At 26.1% G+C, this 20,645-nt stretch overlaps 1 protein-coding gene across 2 annotated transcripts in view; it reads right to left on the bottom strand.

Moving 5' to 3' along the window:
* LOC100201900 (ubiquitin-like modifier-activating enzyme ATG7) overlaps nt 1-20,645 on the bottom strand; it is a 62,039-nt gene that overhangs the window by 31,216 nt on the left and 10,178 nt on the right. For both annotated transcript variants that reach the window (XM_065813459.1, XM_065813460.1), the window contains exons 2-8: nt 18,701-18,755; nt 15,127-15,247; nt 13,296-13,373; nt 11,411-11,524; nt 11,257-11,308; nt 10,742-10,833; nt 6,916-7,004 (exon numbers count right to left, since the gene is read on the bottom strand). In XM_065813459.1, coding sequence (XP_065669531.1) covers nt 6,916-7,004; nt 10,742-10,833; nt 11,257-11,308; nt 11,411-11,524; nt 13,296-13,373; nt 15,127-15,247; nt 18,701-18,755 — 601 coding nt within the window. The remainder of the gene's footprint in view (nt 1-6,915; nt 7,005-10,741; nt 10,834-11,256; nt 11,309-11,410; nt 11,525-13,295; nt 13,374-15,126; nt 15,248-18,700; nt 18,756-20,645) is intronic.

The following is a 20,645-nucleotide window of genomic DNA, read 5'->3' as shown; positions in this document are numbered from 1 at the left end:
TTTATGATTTATGATTTAATCAAATCTTTTGATTTAACTCCTAAAATGGCAGCAATTTAGCAGTTGGTGATGGCAGCAATTTAGCATCAAGATGGTATCTGGATGAAAATACTCATCTTGGGCAGACATTAAATGTATCCGCCTATTATTTTGTAGAAAGCAAAAACAAAACTACTACATGCAAAAAAGCTAACTCCATGTATATACTCTGACCTATATAATACAAATTTTACCTATATAATAAAGCATAAAATTGAAAAAAGTAAAAAAAAGAAAAGTTTTCCACAACAAATTTAACTAAATTTTTTTTACAAATTTTTTAATTTTTATTTAAAGTTAAGAAGTTAAAATATAGTATAAAAATACTTATAGAATATATAAGGTATGAAAATACTTATATATAAGGTATAAAAATATATAAGATATAAAAATACTTATAGAAGGGTAATAATGAAAAAAAAATTCTTTATAAAACTAATTGCAATTGAGGAAACTTTATGTGTAATTAAAGAATTGCAAAAAAAGGTCATTATTCAAAAGAGTAATGGTAATAACTAAGCAACTTTTATTTACAAATAAGATACAGAACAGTTAGTAATCTATACAAAATATACAAAAAAATTTAAAAAAATAATTTTTTCTATGAACTTTAGATTCAAAAATATAAGGGTTAAACAGTTTCTATCTGATAAGCAGCTTTACATACCTTCTTCATCTATTAGGCTGGCGTAGATGTAGGTTTGGGGTAGATAATACATTGTTTCCAGCTTAGCATGTTGAATGCTGGATCTTCTAAACTAATTGCATAGGTTTTGCTCGTGTCTCTATGACTAGGCAACTCATTTTTTATCTTCTAATGAGGGTACAACTCTAAAACTCAGTTTTATGGTCCTGAGGCCGGCTGGTAGTCAGGTTTCATAAACTCTGTGGAATCTCTCAGAAAGGCTGATTCCTTCAACAGGTGCAAATGATCAGAGTATTAACAGAACCATGTTGGGCATGGATGGTGTCCTTTTTTGTACTTTGTGTGTCAAGACCACTTTTAGAGTCCTTTGTTATGGCTTAGGAATTAATAATAGTAATGAGGCAATTCCTTGGACTATTAAACAGTGAACTGAGTACAACCTGTGGTTTGAGTCAAGCTCTTTAACTCATTTAAATAATAAAAGTATCAAATACTATAAAACACAAAAAAACCATTGTCATCACCAAGTTCTCTAAACCTATTTGCTTTTTGTGAGACTAATTTGAGTTCAGATGTCTCATCTTGTTATCTTAGTATTGATGGTTATCTTCCTTAAATTTGTAAAGACTCCAATATTCACATGCTTGGCCTCGGCATTTATATTCGAAAGAATTCAGTCATTTGTCAAAAACTAGGCTTGAATCGACAGACTTTTCCTTTATGTGTTTTTAGTACCACTTCACTCTATTACTTTTCTCTTTGTTCTATCTAAACTGCACTCTTTTTGATGTTATTCTTTATCAAAATGACAATGCCTTTTCTCTTTATCCTTTTGCCAATATCATTAATGTTGGTGACTTTAATGCTATCACACTGAATGGCTTAGTTCTATTGTCAGTGACTCTGCAGGCATCAAGGCCCACAACTTTTGCTATTTTTAATCTTGAACACAAACATTTAACTTTCCAACTCCCTTCCCAGACAATCCGAATCATTTACCTTTTCTACTCAACTTGTCTTGCTACTGATCCTAGTCGATGTTTAGTTTCTTCACATTCACCCATATGTGCTTCTGATCACATTTTGATCTCTCTAAAACTATTATTTCATTCTTCTTCATCATCAGAATCCCCCTATAATCCTACCTCTTACAACTACCTTGAAGCTGACCGGGACTCTTTCCATGATTTTCTTTGTGATAGCCTTGGGTAGAAATCTTTTGTCTTCTTGCTGACAAATGTGATTCTTATGTAAATTCTTGGATTCATGTTAGCATGAAATCTTTGATTCCCTCTTGAAGATTCCAAGTCAAGCCTCACTCTTCTCCATGATTTTCCTCTCATTGTGCTGCTGCAATTTCCAATTGTAACTACCAATTCCATATCACCAATACTTTCAATACAAACAATTCTATAGAAAACAGATGTCTATTTACTACTGCTAGAAGCCATGATAAAAAGATTTTGTCTAATGCGAAAGCCTGATATTCTCAGGTCACAAAATTTTGTATTTCATTTCAAAAATCGTTCTCAACTTTTCTAAAGCCTTTGATAGATTGTGGTCTTTTCCATAAGCTCTCTCTTCTTCTGGTGTATCAGTAACATCTTTAAGACTATTGAATCTTCTGGTGTATCAGTAACATCTTTAAGACTATTGAATCTTCTGGTGTATCAGTAACATCTTTAAGACTATTGAATCTTCTGGTGTATCAGTAACATCTTTAAGACTATTGAATCTTCTGGTGTATCAGTAACATCTTTAAGACTATTGAATCTTCTGGTGTATCAGTAACATCTTTAAGACTATTGAATCTTCTGGTGTATCAGTAACATCTTTAAGACTATTGAATCTTCTGGTGTATCAGTAACATCTTTAAGACTATTGAATCTTCTGGTGTATCAGTAACATCTTTAAGACTATTAAATCTTCTGGTGTATCAGTAACATCTTTAAGACTATTGAATCTTCTGGTGTATCAGTAACATCTTTAAGACTATTGAATCTTCTGGTGTATCAGTAACATCTTCAAGACTCTTTCCAATCGTAGTGTAAAAGTTGTCTTCAATGGACAGCACTCTTCTTCTTTCAGCACTTTTCTTTATTTCCTGTAATTTTTGTTCTTCAAATCCTACAAATGTTTTTTTCTTGACCCTATACTTTTTTTTAATTTACATTAAGTTTTCAAATGATGTCCTTTCTTTTTTAGGCAAGTTGCAAAAACAAATTGTAAACATAGTTGGACCTGTTTTTGCAGCCAACTTTTATTCATTGTCACCTTGTCATAATGTTGCTTCTCTTTATCTTCTCTATAAATATTTGCCATCTACTAAAATTCATTCTCAAGTTACTCATCATTCAATTAAGTCTCATTCTCTTACAGTGACTGTTTTTAAGCACTCCGAAAATTATTTTGTTTAGTTTTTTTCCTCAAACATTAGTTCTTTGGAGTTTGCTCCCTTTATCTTTGTTTCCTGATTAATGTAACTCGCAATCTTATAAGTCATCTGTTAATCATTATCTTATTTTATAAAACTCATCTCTTTTCTTCCAGTAATTTCCAACTCTAATAGAGGTTGCTTGCAGCCTTGTTGGAAGTGAAGATGTTTAAAAAAAAAATTTCTTACATAACTTAGGAGTTTTACATCATTTATAAAAAATTTAGATAGCCAGACAAAAGATTATGGTCAAAACAACGGTTTCATAAAGAAAACAGAATAGTAAGTACCTTAATATTAAAGTATACAAGGATACACTTTATGATGAAAAAAATTCTACTTTAATTTTGATTAAAGATTCATTACTAAAAAGTTTAATTGAAAAATTGAAAAGCTAGAAAAAATTAACCTTACTTCTAAACTAGACGGTAGATATTGACACATTCAAAAGGTCCAAACAAACTAGTCAAGGAGGCTGAGATTGGGTTTTTTATCTAGATGGTTCCTAGATGATCAAAATATAACTGCGATAAGCTTTGATTTTAAAAACTCAATGATTGAGTTGTGTAAGGATGATAGGTTAACTGAACAGGACTTAATCATTTAGCCATAAATGAATTAAGATTAAACCATAAATATTTTGAAAGAAAAAAGATCTTGCTCAGATTTGATTCAAATATAATTTCATATGTTTATATTGTTTAGAAATTGAAGCACATTTGATTAGATGACACCATTTAATCAAATTCTTTGCTGTTAGGAAGTTAAGGATGCAGTTATAATAAGTATTCAAAACAGGGTATGCTTATTCTGAGTCTTAATTTTCAATAATTTTATTTTCAAAAACAAAAAAGGCTTTATCAAAGCAAGAATTATCAAAGTTATGTTAATTGGTAGTTTTATTATATAGATTTAAAATATTTTTTCAAAAACTTTCAGTGATTATAAGTTGAATAAATTCATCCTTTTTATAAATCATTGGTTAATTGTTACCAGCTTCCAAAATTTTCTTACAATAAAAATATTTATTTAATTCAGTATTTAAAGCATTTAATTTCTTAAACATTTCCTTTAATGCTACTTTGAAACCAAATAATTCAAAATATTGATAGTTCCAAACATATAATAAGCTCCATAACTGTTTTAAAAGACTTGATTAAAACCAGCGCCATTTGCCTGTATTTTCTTGTTCCATTTTAGTTTTTAAAATAATAAAACAACATGTTTTTCACCTCCTGATCCCAATGAATATGCTGCAATTAAAACGATCATAAACTAAATTTTTTTCAGCAACATTCTTAGAAATATGAAGATATTGTAAAGCAACAACTCCAAAATATTTTAAGCGTAATCTTTCTATACTTTCTTGAATCAATTCAGAATATAAATTAATACCCTTTGATATTTCTTAAACATCTGAAGTTCTTCTGTTGACACTTGATCTAAACAAAAAAAAATCGCTCAAAACAGATTTTCATATTTAGAGAAAGATACGAATATTAATGACCCCATAAAAAAAATTCCATCAGTTTAATGTGAGAAATTAAGAATAAAGTTATTTACAAAAAAGAAGTTTATTGCCATGTTTAAAAAATTTTAAATGCGTAAAGGTTGATTGAGATACAGTTCTTTTTTTTAAAAAACTGATAATAATAAAAAAAAAAAATCAACAGAACTTTATTCATAATTAGAATTTTTAAAATTCATTTTGTTAACAAACCTTAGAAATTTGTTTAAGCCATTTATTAAGGTACTTTACACTAGGGTTGTTCGCCGTAAACAAAAACTTACGAAAATTTTGCATTTTTATCTTCCATATTTCAAGTTGCTATTGCGGAAGTTGTACTTGCGCAAATTCACCTTCTATAAAGCATTATACAAGAAAAAAAAAAATTATTGTTCTGTAATAACCCTTTACAAAAAGAAACTTGCGAAACAAATCATTTCAAAAGAATACTTGCAGTTCCTCACAGAAGGAGCGTTTCGGAATGTGTGCTTTCGGAATAGACTCGAAAGCATTCATTAAATTTTTATACATAAAAATGTTATTATTTATTATTTAAATAAAATAATGTTGTTAAATAATTCTTCAATAGTTTTTACATATATATATATATATATATATATATATATATATATATATATATATATATATATATATATATATATATATATATATATATATATATATATATATATATATGTATATATGTATATATGTATATATGTATATATGTATATATGTATATATATATATATATATATATATATATATATATATATATATATATATATATATATATATATATATATATATATATAAAGGTTAAAAAAGTGAGGAGGGGAGGGGTGCTGAAACAGAAATTTTGGGGGCCTAACACAGCTAAAATTTAAATAGAAAAAACTGAAACTTTGAGTTAGTTTTAAGGGAAAGGAAATGCTCCCTCCGCAACATATCTCTATGCCAGTGTTTATATGTATTTATATTTATCAAGTACCGACTTTGGTTTACTTCCAACTTTTGATTATTTATTGCCTTTCGCTTAGCAGAAATGGAGGTTTACTATTTGTCTTCTCATTTATAAAAACGTTTTCTTCATTATTTAATTCTTATTCATTAAATGACATTCTAAAAAGTATATTTTATGAAAGTCTTGATTTTTTTATAAAAGTTTAAAGCTGAAACTTATCAATATCATATAAAAAATTAGTATTTTAATTACATAGTTAATTATTCGTATTTGATTCATAAAACGTGATTAAATATATTTATTATGCCGTGTTTCGTTCCGTTTTCGTCAATGTTTTTTTCCGATAAGAACTGTTTTGCTTGTTGCGGTGCGTACTCGTTTCGCAAGTGCGACTACTGTAAGCCCTACTTTCGTATGTAGCAAAATAGTTTTATTTTGCAATTCAACTTGCAAAAGGCTACATTTCATAAATAGCATTTGAGAAATGAATATCGATGGTTTTTTTTGTTTTGTAAAATTCGGTATGAAAAAAGATTTCCTGATTCTCAATATCCTTCCAAAAGAATTTTATTTTTCCAGAATTGTACAAAATCTTCTGGTTAACAACTCTTCTTCATACCATTCCTTTTTTTAAAAATGACGATTCTTGTAACAATTGGTACTTTATCAAAGCTATCACAGACAAAAAGAAACTCTTTTTTCTTTAATGGATTTAGTAATATCCTGAAGTTTTGTTATTTTTGGTTGAAACTTTAAAAAAAAATTTTTTGATCACCATTTGCTGCCACACAAAAATAACTTCAGTTCTTAATTGAAAAATACAGACCAATTTATTAAAAATTAGAGATATTTTAACTTTTTTATTGAATTTCCCATACACTTGCACTGCACTGGAGCTTTTTCTTGTCAGTTAATTATCTTTATATATGTAATGAAGTAGAATCAAATAAATTTTAATTCATCATTAGTTCATCAAATAAAATTTAAAGAAACATCTCCATAGGATCCATCTGTGGTGCATAATGTCTATCATGGTCCGTAGTGTCTCCAATAACATTTATAAATAACATTTATTACAAAGTTTTATTTATATTGCCAAAGCAAAAAAACTAATATAAAAATTATTTTAAAAATAAGGATATATCTAAGTATATTTAAGTAATATATTCTAATATTTTATAATTCTAATAGTATATTTAAATAATATATTCTAAGTATATTTAAGTAATATTATTTTAAGTACATTTAAAGTAGTAAATTTAGATATCATAATTAAAAAATATAAAAACGAAAAAAAAAAAAAAAATCAAAGTTTATTGAAATACTTTTGATAAGATATGCAAGTGAGGAGATTACGTAAAGGCCACCCTGGATTTTCACTCATTGTTGATGGGTCAGAAAAACCAAGGACAACCTATCATAGAAAAAAATAAAATTTAAATAAACTGATTAACAAAATTAATTAGAAACACATAACTCAAAAAAAAATTCATCTAAAAATATTGTTCTTTCTAAATGTGTTTTCTTTAGATCTTTAAAATTTTCTTAAAATACCTAGTTTTTTTTTTCTTTTTTCATTGATCCTGTGACTGAAGATGAGGGGATAAATCTTATAAAAAGTACCCTTAAAAATAATAAAAGCCTTGGTTTTACATTACCTCCAAACCTCTACGTATGATGATGAATAATTATTTCAAAAATGGTATTTTTCCAGAAGCTATAAAGGTAGCCTAAGTAATTCCTATACACAAAATGGGTTCACTTATCTAGACTACTCCAATTATCTTCCTATTTCTCTTCTTTCAAACCTAAGTAAACTGTTTGAAAAAGCGATGTTCTAAAGACTTGAGCATTTTTTGGAGAAATATAAATGTCTTTACAAACACCTATATGGTTTTCACAACAAAACACTCAAGGACTCATTCATTAATAGAAATAACAGAGAAAGTTAGACAAGCTATCGATAACAAACACTTTGCATGTGGAGTGTTTATTGACGTAAAAAAAGTATTTGATACAGTTGAGAACACAATCCTCCTAGAAAAACTGCAACACTATGGTATTAGAGGTATTCCTTTTCTTTTTAATTGATTAACAAATTACTTAAAAAACTTAACAAATATATAAATCAGAATCTTGCTAATATTGTTCAATGACTCTGTTCCAATAAATTATTGCTTAACTCTAAAAATACAGAAACTATTATATTTAAATCTGTTCAAACAAAAATCAGAAATTATTATAATTAAATCTGTTCAAACAAAAACAAAAAAAGCAACTAAATTTCAGATTAAGTGGGCAGAAAAGTTAACTCAATTAAAAATATCTTGGAATAACTTGAAATTAAGCAGATCGAATGACATGTTAGATAAAATCTGTCATTGTGTTAATCATGAAACTTTGCTTAATATATATCATGCCATTTTTTACTCTTATCTCAGATATGCTTGTCAATTTTGGAGACAATCCAAGCAGCTTGCAAGACTAACTTATCCCCAAAACAAACAAAAAAAAGCTTTAAAGTTAATTTATTTTAAACCTACTAATTTGAAATGTAGCATACTCCTTAAATTCCTTAAAAAGTCCTTAAGTTGTGCGACCTTATTCAGCTATCAAATTGTCTATTTGTTTGGAACCAAAATCACAATAAGCTACCTCTTAAATTTATCAACTTTTTTAATTATAAGGAAAATTGTAACTATATTCTATGATCTGTTTGCAACTTTAAGTTATCTGTACCTAAATATCAAACTGTTCATTATGGCTATGAATCCATACAACATAAATGCATACAAACATGGAACAATCTCCTTTCCCAACCAAAATCTCTTAAACCATTATCAAAATTTTAAACTGCTCTCTTTAACCATTTTTCAGAAAAATATTGTTTATAAATCTTCTACCTTTCTACAACTTATTATTTGTAACCCTAACTCAGAGCTTCTCTCTAATATTTTTTCTCTTTTCTATTGTGTTATAATACTAATTTTAATACCTTTAGTTAAATTTATTATTTTAATCTTTCTTAAACTTATATTTTTTCATTAATATTCTCTTCATCACTATTTTATATTTATGTGCTGTTTTAATACTGTCTTAAGCTATTCTTGTGTTTTCTTATAGATCTACTTAGTATGCCTGGAAATAAGAAACTATCTTATCAGGAGCGAATGATGATTGTTACAAAATTAATGATAATGAAGTGAAATGAGAATTTTTCTGAAAATTTTTCTAAAATTACAGTCATTATCTCTTAACTGCCAGCTTGTAAACTGTATGGTAAAATTGTGACTTTCATTTCTACTTTCTATTTTTCTTTTTACTTGTCATTTCTAATGTCAATTGTCTACTATTATCTATTTCCAATTTATTTCTACTTTCTTTTGTCAACTTCCTAATAACTTCCATTGTCTATTTCCTACTAATCTCTATTTTCTAATAGTCCCTCTCTATCATAAAGGATAAGTAACTTATAAACATGCTTTATATATTGAAATATATTTGTAAATGAATTTGCTGTAACATGCTTATTATTTTGTTTATAGGATCATTTGACTAAAAAAAAACTGACTAATAAATAGATTCATTAGACAAACTAATCCCAGAAAAATAAAAATCAGGTAAAAATACTATTTTTAACAATATATAGACATTTTGCCCATAATAGTCTAATATTATCAATCTTTATGTTTTCATTTTCACAGACAATTAAGTATTATTGTTAGTTTTTTTAATAGCAATATTAATGGAAATATTGATATTTTTAGCTTTTTTCTTTGAAACAGTAAAATTAAAAGGATGCAACATAGTTTAATGACCAGTTAATCAAGATTGGAATTCAATAGGTTCAATAGGTAGAATTAAAAAATGGTTAATTGATTAGAGAGAAGTATTTGTAGATTTTAGACTGAAGCTCAAGAGCTACTAAACCAAGTCCAACTACATTACCAATGAGTTTTTTTCACCTTTTTTAAAAGAGGAAGGGCATTGGTAAAAAAAATCAGCTTAAATATGACAATAGTATTCTATATTTGTAGGGATAAAAAATTTGTAAAAAATGGAATCAAAAGTAAGAAAATTACAAACATGATCTTTGGGAAATTTTGCAATTGATTGAAAACATGGCTTTTATGTAAGTTTAGTAGTGCAGAAAATAATTGGAGAAAATGTAAAATAGAAAATTCAGTAAAAATGTTATCATTTATCAATATAAAAACATTAACATTATTGAAATAAATTTGTTTGATTAAAGAAGTCGTTAAATGTTGCTTTACTGATTCTAATTGTAATTGCATTCTTTTTTATTCTAATTGTAATTGCATTTTTTTTTATTCTAATTTTAACTGCATTCTTTTTTATTCTAATTGTAATTGCATTCTTTTTTATTCTAATTGTAATTGCATTCTTTTTTATTCTAATTGTAACTGCATTCTTTTTTATTCTAATTGTAATTGGATTCTTTTTTATTCTAATTGTAATTGCATTCTTTTTTATTCTAATTGTAATTGCATTCTTTTTTATTCTAATTGTAATTGCATTCTTTTTTATTCTAATTGTAATTGCATTCTTTTTTATTCTAATTGTAATTGCATTCTTTTTTATTCTAATTGTAATTGCATTCTTTTTTATTCTAATTGTAATTGCATTCTTTTTTATTCCAATTGTAATTGCATTCTTTTTTATTCTAATTGTAATTGCATTCTTTTTTATTCTAATTGTAATTGCATTCTTTTTTATTCTAATTGTAATTGCATTCTTTTTTATTCTAATTGTAATTGCATTCTTTTTTATTCCAATTGTAATTGCATTCTTTTTTATTCTAATTGTAATTGCATTCTTTTTTATTCTAATTGTAATTGCATTCTTTTTTATTCTAATTGTAATTGCATTCTTTTAACATGATTCATGTGTTCCTATACATTTTGTTCTTTATTCTGAGACTGAAGTAATAAATTTATTTATTTAAAACCTCTATTCAATCAGAATTCATGTAAAACATTCACACCTTATCATATTTCATCACAATTTAAGTAAAAACTTTATTCATACCATATAACATTCTATCACAATTCTGTTATCAAATAAAAAGTCAAACTGAATAAATATAAACATAAAATAAATATAAATAAGATAAAAAAACAACAGATTTACATTTACAGGTCCAGCATAAAATTGATCCCAATCCGATAGTAAACCTGATTCAAACTCTGTTCCTACTTTTTTCAAAATAAATGCAAATGGATCTAAAAATATTCAAAAAATATTTAAAAAAGTGTCTGCAAGTTGAATAAAAAATAAAAACCAGAAGGTATTAGGCAAACTGTTTTTTATTTTAAGTTATATCAATTATATATGAATTAGTGCTATAGATATTTTAGCTAAAATATTAATTAATCAAAGCGCATAAATTAAAAAATTAATTTGGGTACTAAAATCAAAATGTGAACTTTGGTTTATGCTGTGGCTCAATTATCAAAGTAAATAGATCATCATCATCATCATCATCATCATCATCATCATCATCATCATCATCATCATCATCATCATCATCATCATCATCATCATCATCATCATCATCATCATCATCATCATCATCATCATCATCATCATCATCATCATCATCATCATCATCATCATCATCGTGTGAGAAAGAAAGAAATAAAAACCATGTCCAACTCTGTCTCTCAAAGAATCATATGCTTTTTCCAATGAATGAATCTAAAAACCATAATAAAAATAAAAAAATTTCAATATTAAAACTATGATATTGTAATATAACAAAAACACCTAAAACACAAACAGTAAAACAAAAACTCTCACCTCAGTTTCATTATAGATTGCAGTAATGGGATTGATAGAGACAATATTGATATGTTCTTTAATATTAAGTGCAGGAAAAGCAAACCAATAATAAAAATCGTACCTTTTTAAATCCTGTAATAATTTAAAAACCAATGTATGCAAAAAATATATGATACAGAATCATATATTTTTTGCATACATTGGTAAATAATCATTGGTCACCATTTGATTTATTAACTCATGAGAAATGTAATAATAAAAAATAAAAAGTTAAATAACAGCTTAAAAATTTATTTTTTATAAAAATAATAACTTAAAAACTCAGCAAACATAATTCTAACATTATTTTCTATATCATAATCATAAACTACAATTCTTCAATGCTAATTTAAACATGCCTTTTGAAATTTGCTCAAAAGCTGCATATTTGTACTTGCATGAAAATTTAACTTTCTTATGTACATTCACATGGTACTGTTTAATACTAAAGTATGCAATCATTAAATTCGGAACGATGAATTTCATTTTAAAACTTGTTATTAACATATTTTAAAATGATTTTTAAAATTACATGCGTAATTACATTAAGTAATGGTAGCATTAATTAAAATCATCAACGAGTCAAAATATTTCTCTTAATTAAAATGTCATCGAAACAGTCAGTAAAAGGAAAAAAAATTCTGCACAACTATCTGCAAAATCCTTCTGCATCGTTACTTTCAATTGCTAAAGCATCTGAATCTAGCAAAATTACTGTTTAAATGGTCATCTATCTATCAAACAAGCAAAAGGATCTTGAAGAAAGAGTGGCTTTAAAGATAAGAAAGTAGCAATTAGTATTCGATGATCATTCACGCAAAATTCCAACTTATCAAACAGAGAACGAGCCAAATTCTATAAAGTTTCATAGTTTTTTGTCAGGAAAGTTAAGAAACTTAACAATTTCAAGTCTCACCAAGCCATTAAATATCCAAACCAATTAGATAAGCAATTACTGACTGCTAAAACTCGTGCTCAAAAACTTTATGAAGCAGTGCTTACAAAATTTAATGACTGCATAATTATGGATGACAAAATGTACATCAAATGTGACTTTAAACAGCTCCCATGTCCAAAACTTTACACTTAAATTGTTCGTGGACCTGTCAGCATCAAGTCCAAGTATAAATCATTGGATAAATTTGAAACTTCTCTTGTGGCAAGCAATAAGCAGCTGCAGTTTGAGATCTCGATCTTTCATCATATTGCCAACTTTAAACTCTGATATTTACATCAAGGAATAATGGCCATTCTATAAATGGCAAAAGTCTAGCTTCCAAGCTAGACTTTTGCCATTTTATAGAAGTCACGATGTCCCCTGTTGGTTCTGGCCTGATCTTGCTACTTGTCATTATTCTAAGAGGGCCATAGAGTGGTACAATTTAAGGTACATCATATTCATACCAAAAGCTTGAATCCACCAAACTACCCACAGTTCCATTCCATTGAGATATTTTTGGGAATCGGCAAAAGATATTTGCGTAAGAGTGGCAAAACAATAAGTACAGCTAAAGATTTGATTAGAGAGTAGACATTAAGTGGATATTAGAGTGAACAATAATAGGATAAAATATTGCCAAAGTCACTGTGCAGAAGTTGATGTTGTCGAGTGCATAAATATTCACTTATTTATTCAAAATAATGAAAAATACTAAAATAAAAAGCATTTTTCTTCAAGTTCCTTAGATTAAAATAAATATCAAAGTTTTTGCATTAGTTTAACTTTTTTTTTTCGGGATTTTTCATTGTTCCAAAATTTAACATGCTTTACCTTCCTTATGCATTTTTGTTACTTATACAAGCAATAAAAGCAATATCATTTAGCAAAAATTATTTAGATATGATGATGCAATAAATAACATACAGCAAATGTCAGGACCAAGAATCTATTAAGCAAACTAGTGTTTTCAAATGCAACACCAGACTTTATATCTTCAATGATCTATAAAAAAAACATATTAAAACAAAACATATCTTAAAAATCTTGTGCTGATCTTATTTCATGGTGAATTATAAAATTTAAATGCTAAATTATGAAGTTAAATCTGAAATAAAAATTGACACACTTCATACATGTACCTTAGTGAGTTAAATTTTATAACTTATGTTTTATTTTATTTAATATTATTTATATTAACCCCAAGACTTTTATTTGCATTTTTAATTATAGTTTATGGCGTTATTACATCATGTAGTATCAGAATAGATTCAGCTATGCTATTAAAACTCTTTCCATTTTCAGATTAATGAGAAATATTCAACATAAAAAAAGCCCAGGAACTAATAACTATCCAAAATTGCAAAACTCAATCATTTTACTATGGTCAGAAAAACACTATGTATCAACACTACATATTAGATTATAGATGAGTGTAGAAAGATTTAAAAGCCTTCTTAGATTTCATGATAAAACATGCACAAAAAGTAGGGGTTACAAAAAGTAGGGGTTACAAAAAGTAGGGGTTACTAACATGTTTTCAATTATTTTAGTCAATTGCCAAAATTTGACTAAAATACTAATTTCAGTCAAAGTAGTGTAATCAGATAAGTTAGTGTAATTTGAAAAAGGAAAAAATTCAAGTAAAATACATGAAGTAGTTTTAATGAGAATTAAAAAATATTTCATTGAAAATATAAATAACTGCTATATTTTCATGACTTATGAGCAGGAATGAAGCAACTGCATAACTTATTGTTTAGGGTGTAATACACTATCTACAATTGAGACAAGTTATCTAAAAATATAATAAATGAATAAAGTAAAACAAAAACAAAAATCAAACATCATTAACACCAGGGTTGGGGTCAAATACATTTGACCAAATATAAACTCTTATAAATTAAGTCTTATTTTGCATGTCTTTTTATTATATAAACATAGCTAAAATGAATGTATCATCATATACAGGGTAGGGGTCAAATACATTTGATCACATTCTATCTTAAATAAAGTAATTCTACATTCCCTAATACAAATATGTCATCCACATATAAATGCAAATACAATCATTCCTATTTTAGGTTAAGAAAAAATATACATTTTTTAAAAACAATACATTTTTAAAAAACAATTTTAAAAATAATACATTTTTTAAAAACAATTCTGATAAAATGGTATAATAAATAGAACTATTATTACCAAATTATTACTTATTATTACCAAATGCAAATAAAAATACGAATTTGACCCCTGATCACCACCGAATTGTTTCAATCTATTCTTTACAAATAATTGTGTTTTTCAAAGTAACATTTTATTTCTCGAACCTTACAAAATTCACCAGACCTACTTGCAACCAGACTTACTATAATATAAAATTCACCAGACTATTTAAAGTGAGACTTAAATTCAGCTGTTTCATTATTGGATCTCAGTTTTGATGGCTATTATTTTTTGATTTTAGTTTGATACATGCTTGTCTTGCGCATATGTATGAACTCATCTATTTATTGTGAAATCAGATTTGAACTCTCTGATTATTCTCTTATATGCAATTGTTTAGCACCAAACTTATAACCAATAATACAATGCTTTTTGATTTATTATTTAATTTGGTAGAAATTTCTTTTTAACAATAAAAAAAACATTTTATTCAAAAACATCATACAAAAGTTTGTATAATAAAAGCATAAAATTTAAATAATACAAGACTTTGATTTAATTTTTAAGATTACTATTCAAATATTTAAAATACCTGTTTAGCAACATCCTTAAGCAAAGCTTTTTTGTCACAGGCTTTAAAATCTTCAACAGTGTTTTTGTTTATTAATAAACCTGGACAATAGAAAGAGTGAGGGACACGATGATCAGATTTGCTAAAAATAAAAAATGTCTTGAGAAAATTTATCAAATAACTTTGATAATAAAAAAGATACAATAACTATAAAATTTATAAGCTGATCTGCATAAATAAAAAAATAAATGCTCCTTATAAAAACATAATTTTAAACTTTTGAAGCGTGCATTGAGTCCTTCTAAGTGAAAGGCTATTTGACACCGATGAACCATTACTGGTGACTAGTAGCACCGGTGATGATTTAGCTTTACTTTGTAAGAAAAAGAAATGTAAATAAAAACAATCAAACTAATCTCTAAGAAAAAATGCACACATATAAAGATGTGAGAAAGAATAATTCCAATTGCAAATGATATTAGTTTTACATCAAACTGTTTGCCTAAATTGGACAGCAACCCTTACAAGTGTTAGTCAGCAAACGTGAAACATTATCCTAACATAACTTCCTGAAAAAATTTTCTTATTTGCTGTTGGCAGTGTACATAGTGAATGGCAATTATAGAAAGTATGACATCTCTAATTATAACTATTACTTATTTTTTGTTTACTCATAAAGTTTTAATTCATAGCATATTAGCATTATTTAGGCTCTTTCTGGTGCTCTGTAATAAGACGGTAAGGACTTCTGGGAGCATCTTAATAACTTCTGAGAACATCTTAACAACTTCTGGGAGCATCTTAATAACTTCTAGGAGCTTAATAACTACATAAAAAAAAAAAAAGGAAAACAATTATAATAATTAAACAACTGGTTATTTCATAAATTTTTGTATTTCATAATTTTATTTTTTCTTTGTTAAACTCAATGCTTTTGATTTTCATAAATACTTTCATGCAGGACTGCTTCAAGCTGGCTCATGGCCCTGGGACTTCAATATACAAGAAGTATTTGAAGCAGTCCCTAAATCATTGGGGTCTGGGAATAAATTGTACAGTTTCTGGAGTAACTGTTCTCTCATATTGTTTTGCTCCATTAACATTTAAATGAAATGATGTTAAAAAATAGAAAGGGAAAATAAATTACTTTATTATTTTTATGACAATTTATTTAAAAAAAATAAATTTCAACTAAATCAACTTTTGGTTGACTGGGTCAATTTTTAAAACGTATACGCCGATTTTAGTCGGCTTTAGAAAATATATTAGTTGATTTAGTTGACATTCGAATTATATAATAGCTGTAGCAAAACTAATTTCAACTTTGTGTCTTTAAGTTCAATCAGCTGCTAAATCTTTTTGTAAAATAAAATAAAGAAATTTAATAATAATTAAATTGTAGATAAATTACAAATAAAAATTCAGACTAACAACAAAGAAACACAGACAAAATAGTCAAAAATTTTCTGATAAATCATATCCAGCAAATAGTAAAAACATGTTGATTTAGTTTGTGAAATATAATAAGATTTGATACCAGTACCAAAATTCCTGATGTTAAGAAAAAATGGCATTGAAATCTTTTGTTTATATATAATAAAAAAGAAGTAAAAAATCTTGTGAAAATGCTGAAATTCTTGAAAAAATTGAATTTTTCTTTTTAAATTACAAGAACTCTCTGAATAAGTTTTGAAATTAAAAAATTACAACTCACTGAACAAATTTTGAAATTATAAATTAAATCTCATAGGTGAATTTTAAGTTTTCAAGAAATTCAATCAATGAAACGTTTATATGGGTAAATATAAATGTTCTAGTCAATTTTTAAATTATTTCTGCATTTTTACGTTATGTGAATCTGATCTACAATAAATACTGCTTTAATATAAATAATGAGGCTGCAAGGTTGCAATCAAAACATATAAACACCCATATTTTAGGTGTATCTGACCTACAATATGTGTATTTTTTTTAATTATACAAAGTTGAGTAAGTTTTATTGAAAATTTAAAAAAGTTTATTAAATTATATAAATATAGATTAATTTCCTAGCACAAATCATACACCGTATTTTAACAACTAACCCATTTTCTTCCATGTATCCTCTAACTGCTTCTTTCCACTTCTTTAGATATTGGTTTACTCTTTTTTTTCGCTTATGATGTTATTCTCACAAACTCAATATATTTAAACCTTTCTGTTTTAAATACTAATTAAAATTAAAAAGCCATCTCACTAAACATTATCAGTGGATTGTGAAGCAGTTCCACTTCCTCTTCATAAATTATTTTTACTTTTTAGTTTAACCATAAAAGTTTGCTTTAAAATAATTTGATGTAATAAAAAATTGCTTTTATTTTGCAAAATACAAAATAAAATTATAATTTACTTAGAATGTAATATGCCCCTTTTTTTATTATACTATAATATATACTTATAATATATATTATAGTATAATAAAAACTCCGGATTTAAAAGTCACAAAAAAATTATTTTATTCTAGTTTTTGGTATCCAAGAGCTCTAAATATATAAATAAGCTTATGGACTACTAATAGGAAAAAAATTAAAACTTTTAGGTCAGAGGAACAATCATTTTTTGAAGTCCTTAAGTATAATAGCGGCAAGGACTCCGGGACTCCAAATCCTTCAGCTGATGTAGCAGCACTTACAGCATGCTCTACCTATTTGTCAGTCGATGCAGCAGTACTTTTTGCATGTTTACCTATTTGTCATTGGATGTAACAGCGCTACTTGCATGTTTAACTATTTGTCAGTCAATGTAGCAGCACTCCTCACATATACTACCCAATTTTTCAGTCAATGTAAACTGTAAAAAAACAAAAATAAAAACATTAAGAATGTTTTCAAAAACACTCCTGTCTATTTATTTGTGCTTTTGTAGTTTTTTAAAATCAATAAAATTTAATTGTTTTTACATAAAGTTTACATGATATATATGTTAGTGTCTGCTATCACTGTTCAGTGTCCTTATTTAAAATAGAATATTCCTGCAATTGAAAGCATTGTGTAACATAAGTTTCAAGATGCCCATGTGCCACAAGATGTCCATGTGGTTAATTCTTAAGTACTACAAGAAATGATGGAAGTGTGGCTAATACAAGAAAGGATAGTTCTGTGTAAACTTTCATTTTTTAATAATAATACAAGTTAGACAATAGTTCTGTGTAAACTTTCATTTTTTATGCAAACCAATTTTTATTAAATAAAGTTTGTAAACTTTTAATAATTGTTTTGAAACATTTAAGCAGGAAACATCAATTTTGTTCACATTAATGTAAAAAGCTATATTTTCTATTAATTTCACATATCAGTTATTGTATAACATTATGATAAAATCATTAATGTTAAAACAATTTTTTGTTGTTATAATTAATTGCACTGTAAAAATTTTATTGCTGTTTATTTTATTTGTTAGTATAAGTTTATTGCAATAAATTACAAAATTATTTTGCATTATTTTAATATTAACTAATTACACTTCTAAATAAATTACAATAAAAATACTTGAAAAAAACTAAAAAAATTAGAAAAAAACTAATTAAAAATTAAAAAAAAGTTTATATGAAAGCAACCTGTTAAAAGCTGAAAACTCTATATTCAATCTGCAAGAAAGACCATCACGATCATCTAAATAAATAAAAAAGTTAACTTTTTTCATATTACTTATTCCATCTTGCACCAAATTCATTTTATTTGAAAGAAAAAAAAAGCTTATTATAAATATTTTTATTTTCAAACATTCATATCATAATTTTTATTAACTTTATTTAAATATGTTTTTCAAAATTTTGGAAATTTATTTCTAGTTTAGTTATTAATTTATATTAAAGCTACATTTTTTAAAAATTGAAAAAATAAAACATTTTCTATTTTTCTGACCAACTTCACTGCTTTTTTTCATCAATTATTACAATCAATCACAAGTTTACAATAGATACAGTTTCTAAAATTAAATTATATCATGAGACTACAATCGATACAGTTTCTTCAACTATATTTTATAATGAAATTACAATGGATACAGTTTCTACAATTATATTGCATCAATTACTACAAAATTATTATCGATAATAATAATAATAATAATAATAATAATAACAATGATAATAACAACAATAATACTAGTAATAATAAGAGCAAGAAGATGGCACAAGATAATGCATGGTCTTGAAAAACCAAAATAAGAATAAAGAATAATAAAAGAAATAATAACACTTCATTTTTTTGTTATTCACCTCTCCAAGGTCGAGAGGGCTACTTCAGTCGAGGAAGCTACTTTATTGCGGTTACAACCCTAACTCAACTTTTTAACTCCAAACCATGATAAACAGGGCCGCTGCGCGGAGAAACAAGTTGAGCGCGGTACTACCAGGGACATGGTGGGGATCGAACTCGGAACCTCTCTCTTATGACACGAGCGCTCTACCACTACATCACTACCGCACATATATATATACCGTGTGTGTATATATATATATAAATATATATATATATATATTCAGTGGGAATATTTACAGTGTGACAAAGAAATATTTTATATATATATATATATATATATATATATATATATATATATATATATATATATATATATACATATATATATATATATATATATATATATATATATATATATATATATATATATATATATATATATATATATATATATATATATATATATATCGTCAGTGAAACTGCAAAACCTCGTAATTGACTTTTTGAAAAATGTTCAGGAGAAAGTTAAAACTAAATAGATTAAAAAGTTTATTCTTACAAATAATAATCTTTTGCTATTAATTGTTATATCGTGTCTCTGACTGATATCAAATATTTTGAAAAAAACATAATCACAAGGGGTTGGGGGAAAGCAGTTACGTGTTTTTGTAATTCATGTTTTGACAGCTTTTGGTAGATACAAGGTTTTTCCACTAAAAGATAACTAAGTTGTATAGACTATACTTTGCACATTTCATTAATTTAATTTCCTCAGCCTGCTAAATAATTTACTGTTAGGGCTCTAATTTATTTAAATGATACTTGTTTTGATACTAGTTGTTAGAAATCTAAATATTCAATTAAAAATTTAATTTTTCATGTGACATTTTATGATAACAAAAACATTTATGACTGTTGACACAATAATTATCAATCTCATCAAAAAACATCTTCCTCAAATTTCTCATCGAAAAATATCTAGACAATAATTATCAATCTCATCAAAAAATACAGTTGATCAATCTTCATTAATAAAAGTAATCTCAACTAATATTATAAGTCGTAATACTCCATTAATCACTATATATATATATATATATATATATATATATATATATATATATATATATATATATATATATATATATATATATATGTATATACATATATACATACATATATATATATAATATATATATAAATATATATAATATATATAATAATATATAAATATAAATATATATATATATAAATACTCCAACAATATGAGGGCAGAACTTGTTTAAGTTCCTGGAGATG

Source organism: Hydra vulgaris, chromosome 12 (genome assembly GCF_038396675.1).
Source record: "Hydra vulgaris chromosome 12, alternate assembly HydraT2T_AEP".
Lineage (NCBI taxonomy): Eukaryota > Metazoa > Cnidaria > Hydrozoa > Anthoathecata > Hydridae > Hydra > Hydra vulgaris.
This window is presented reverse-complemented; position numbering and strand designations above follow the sequence as displayed.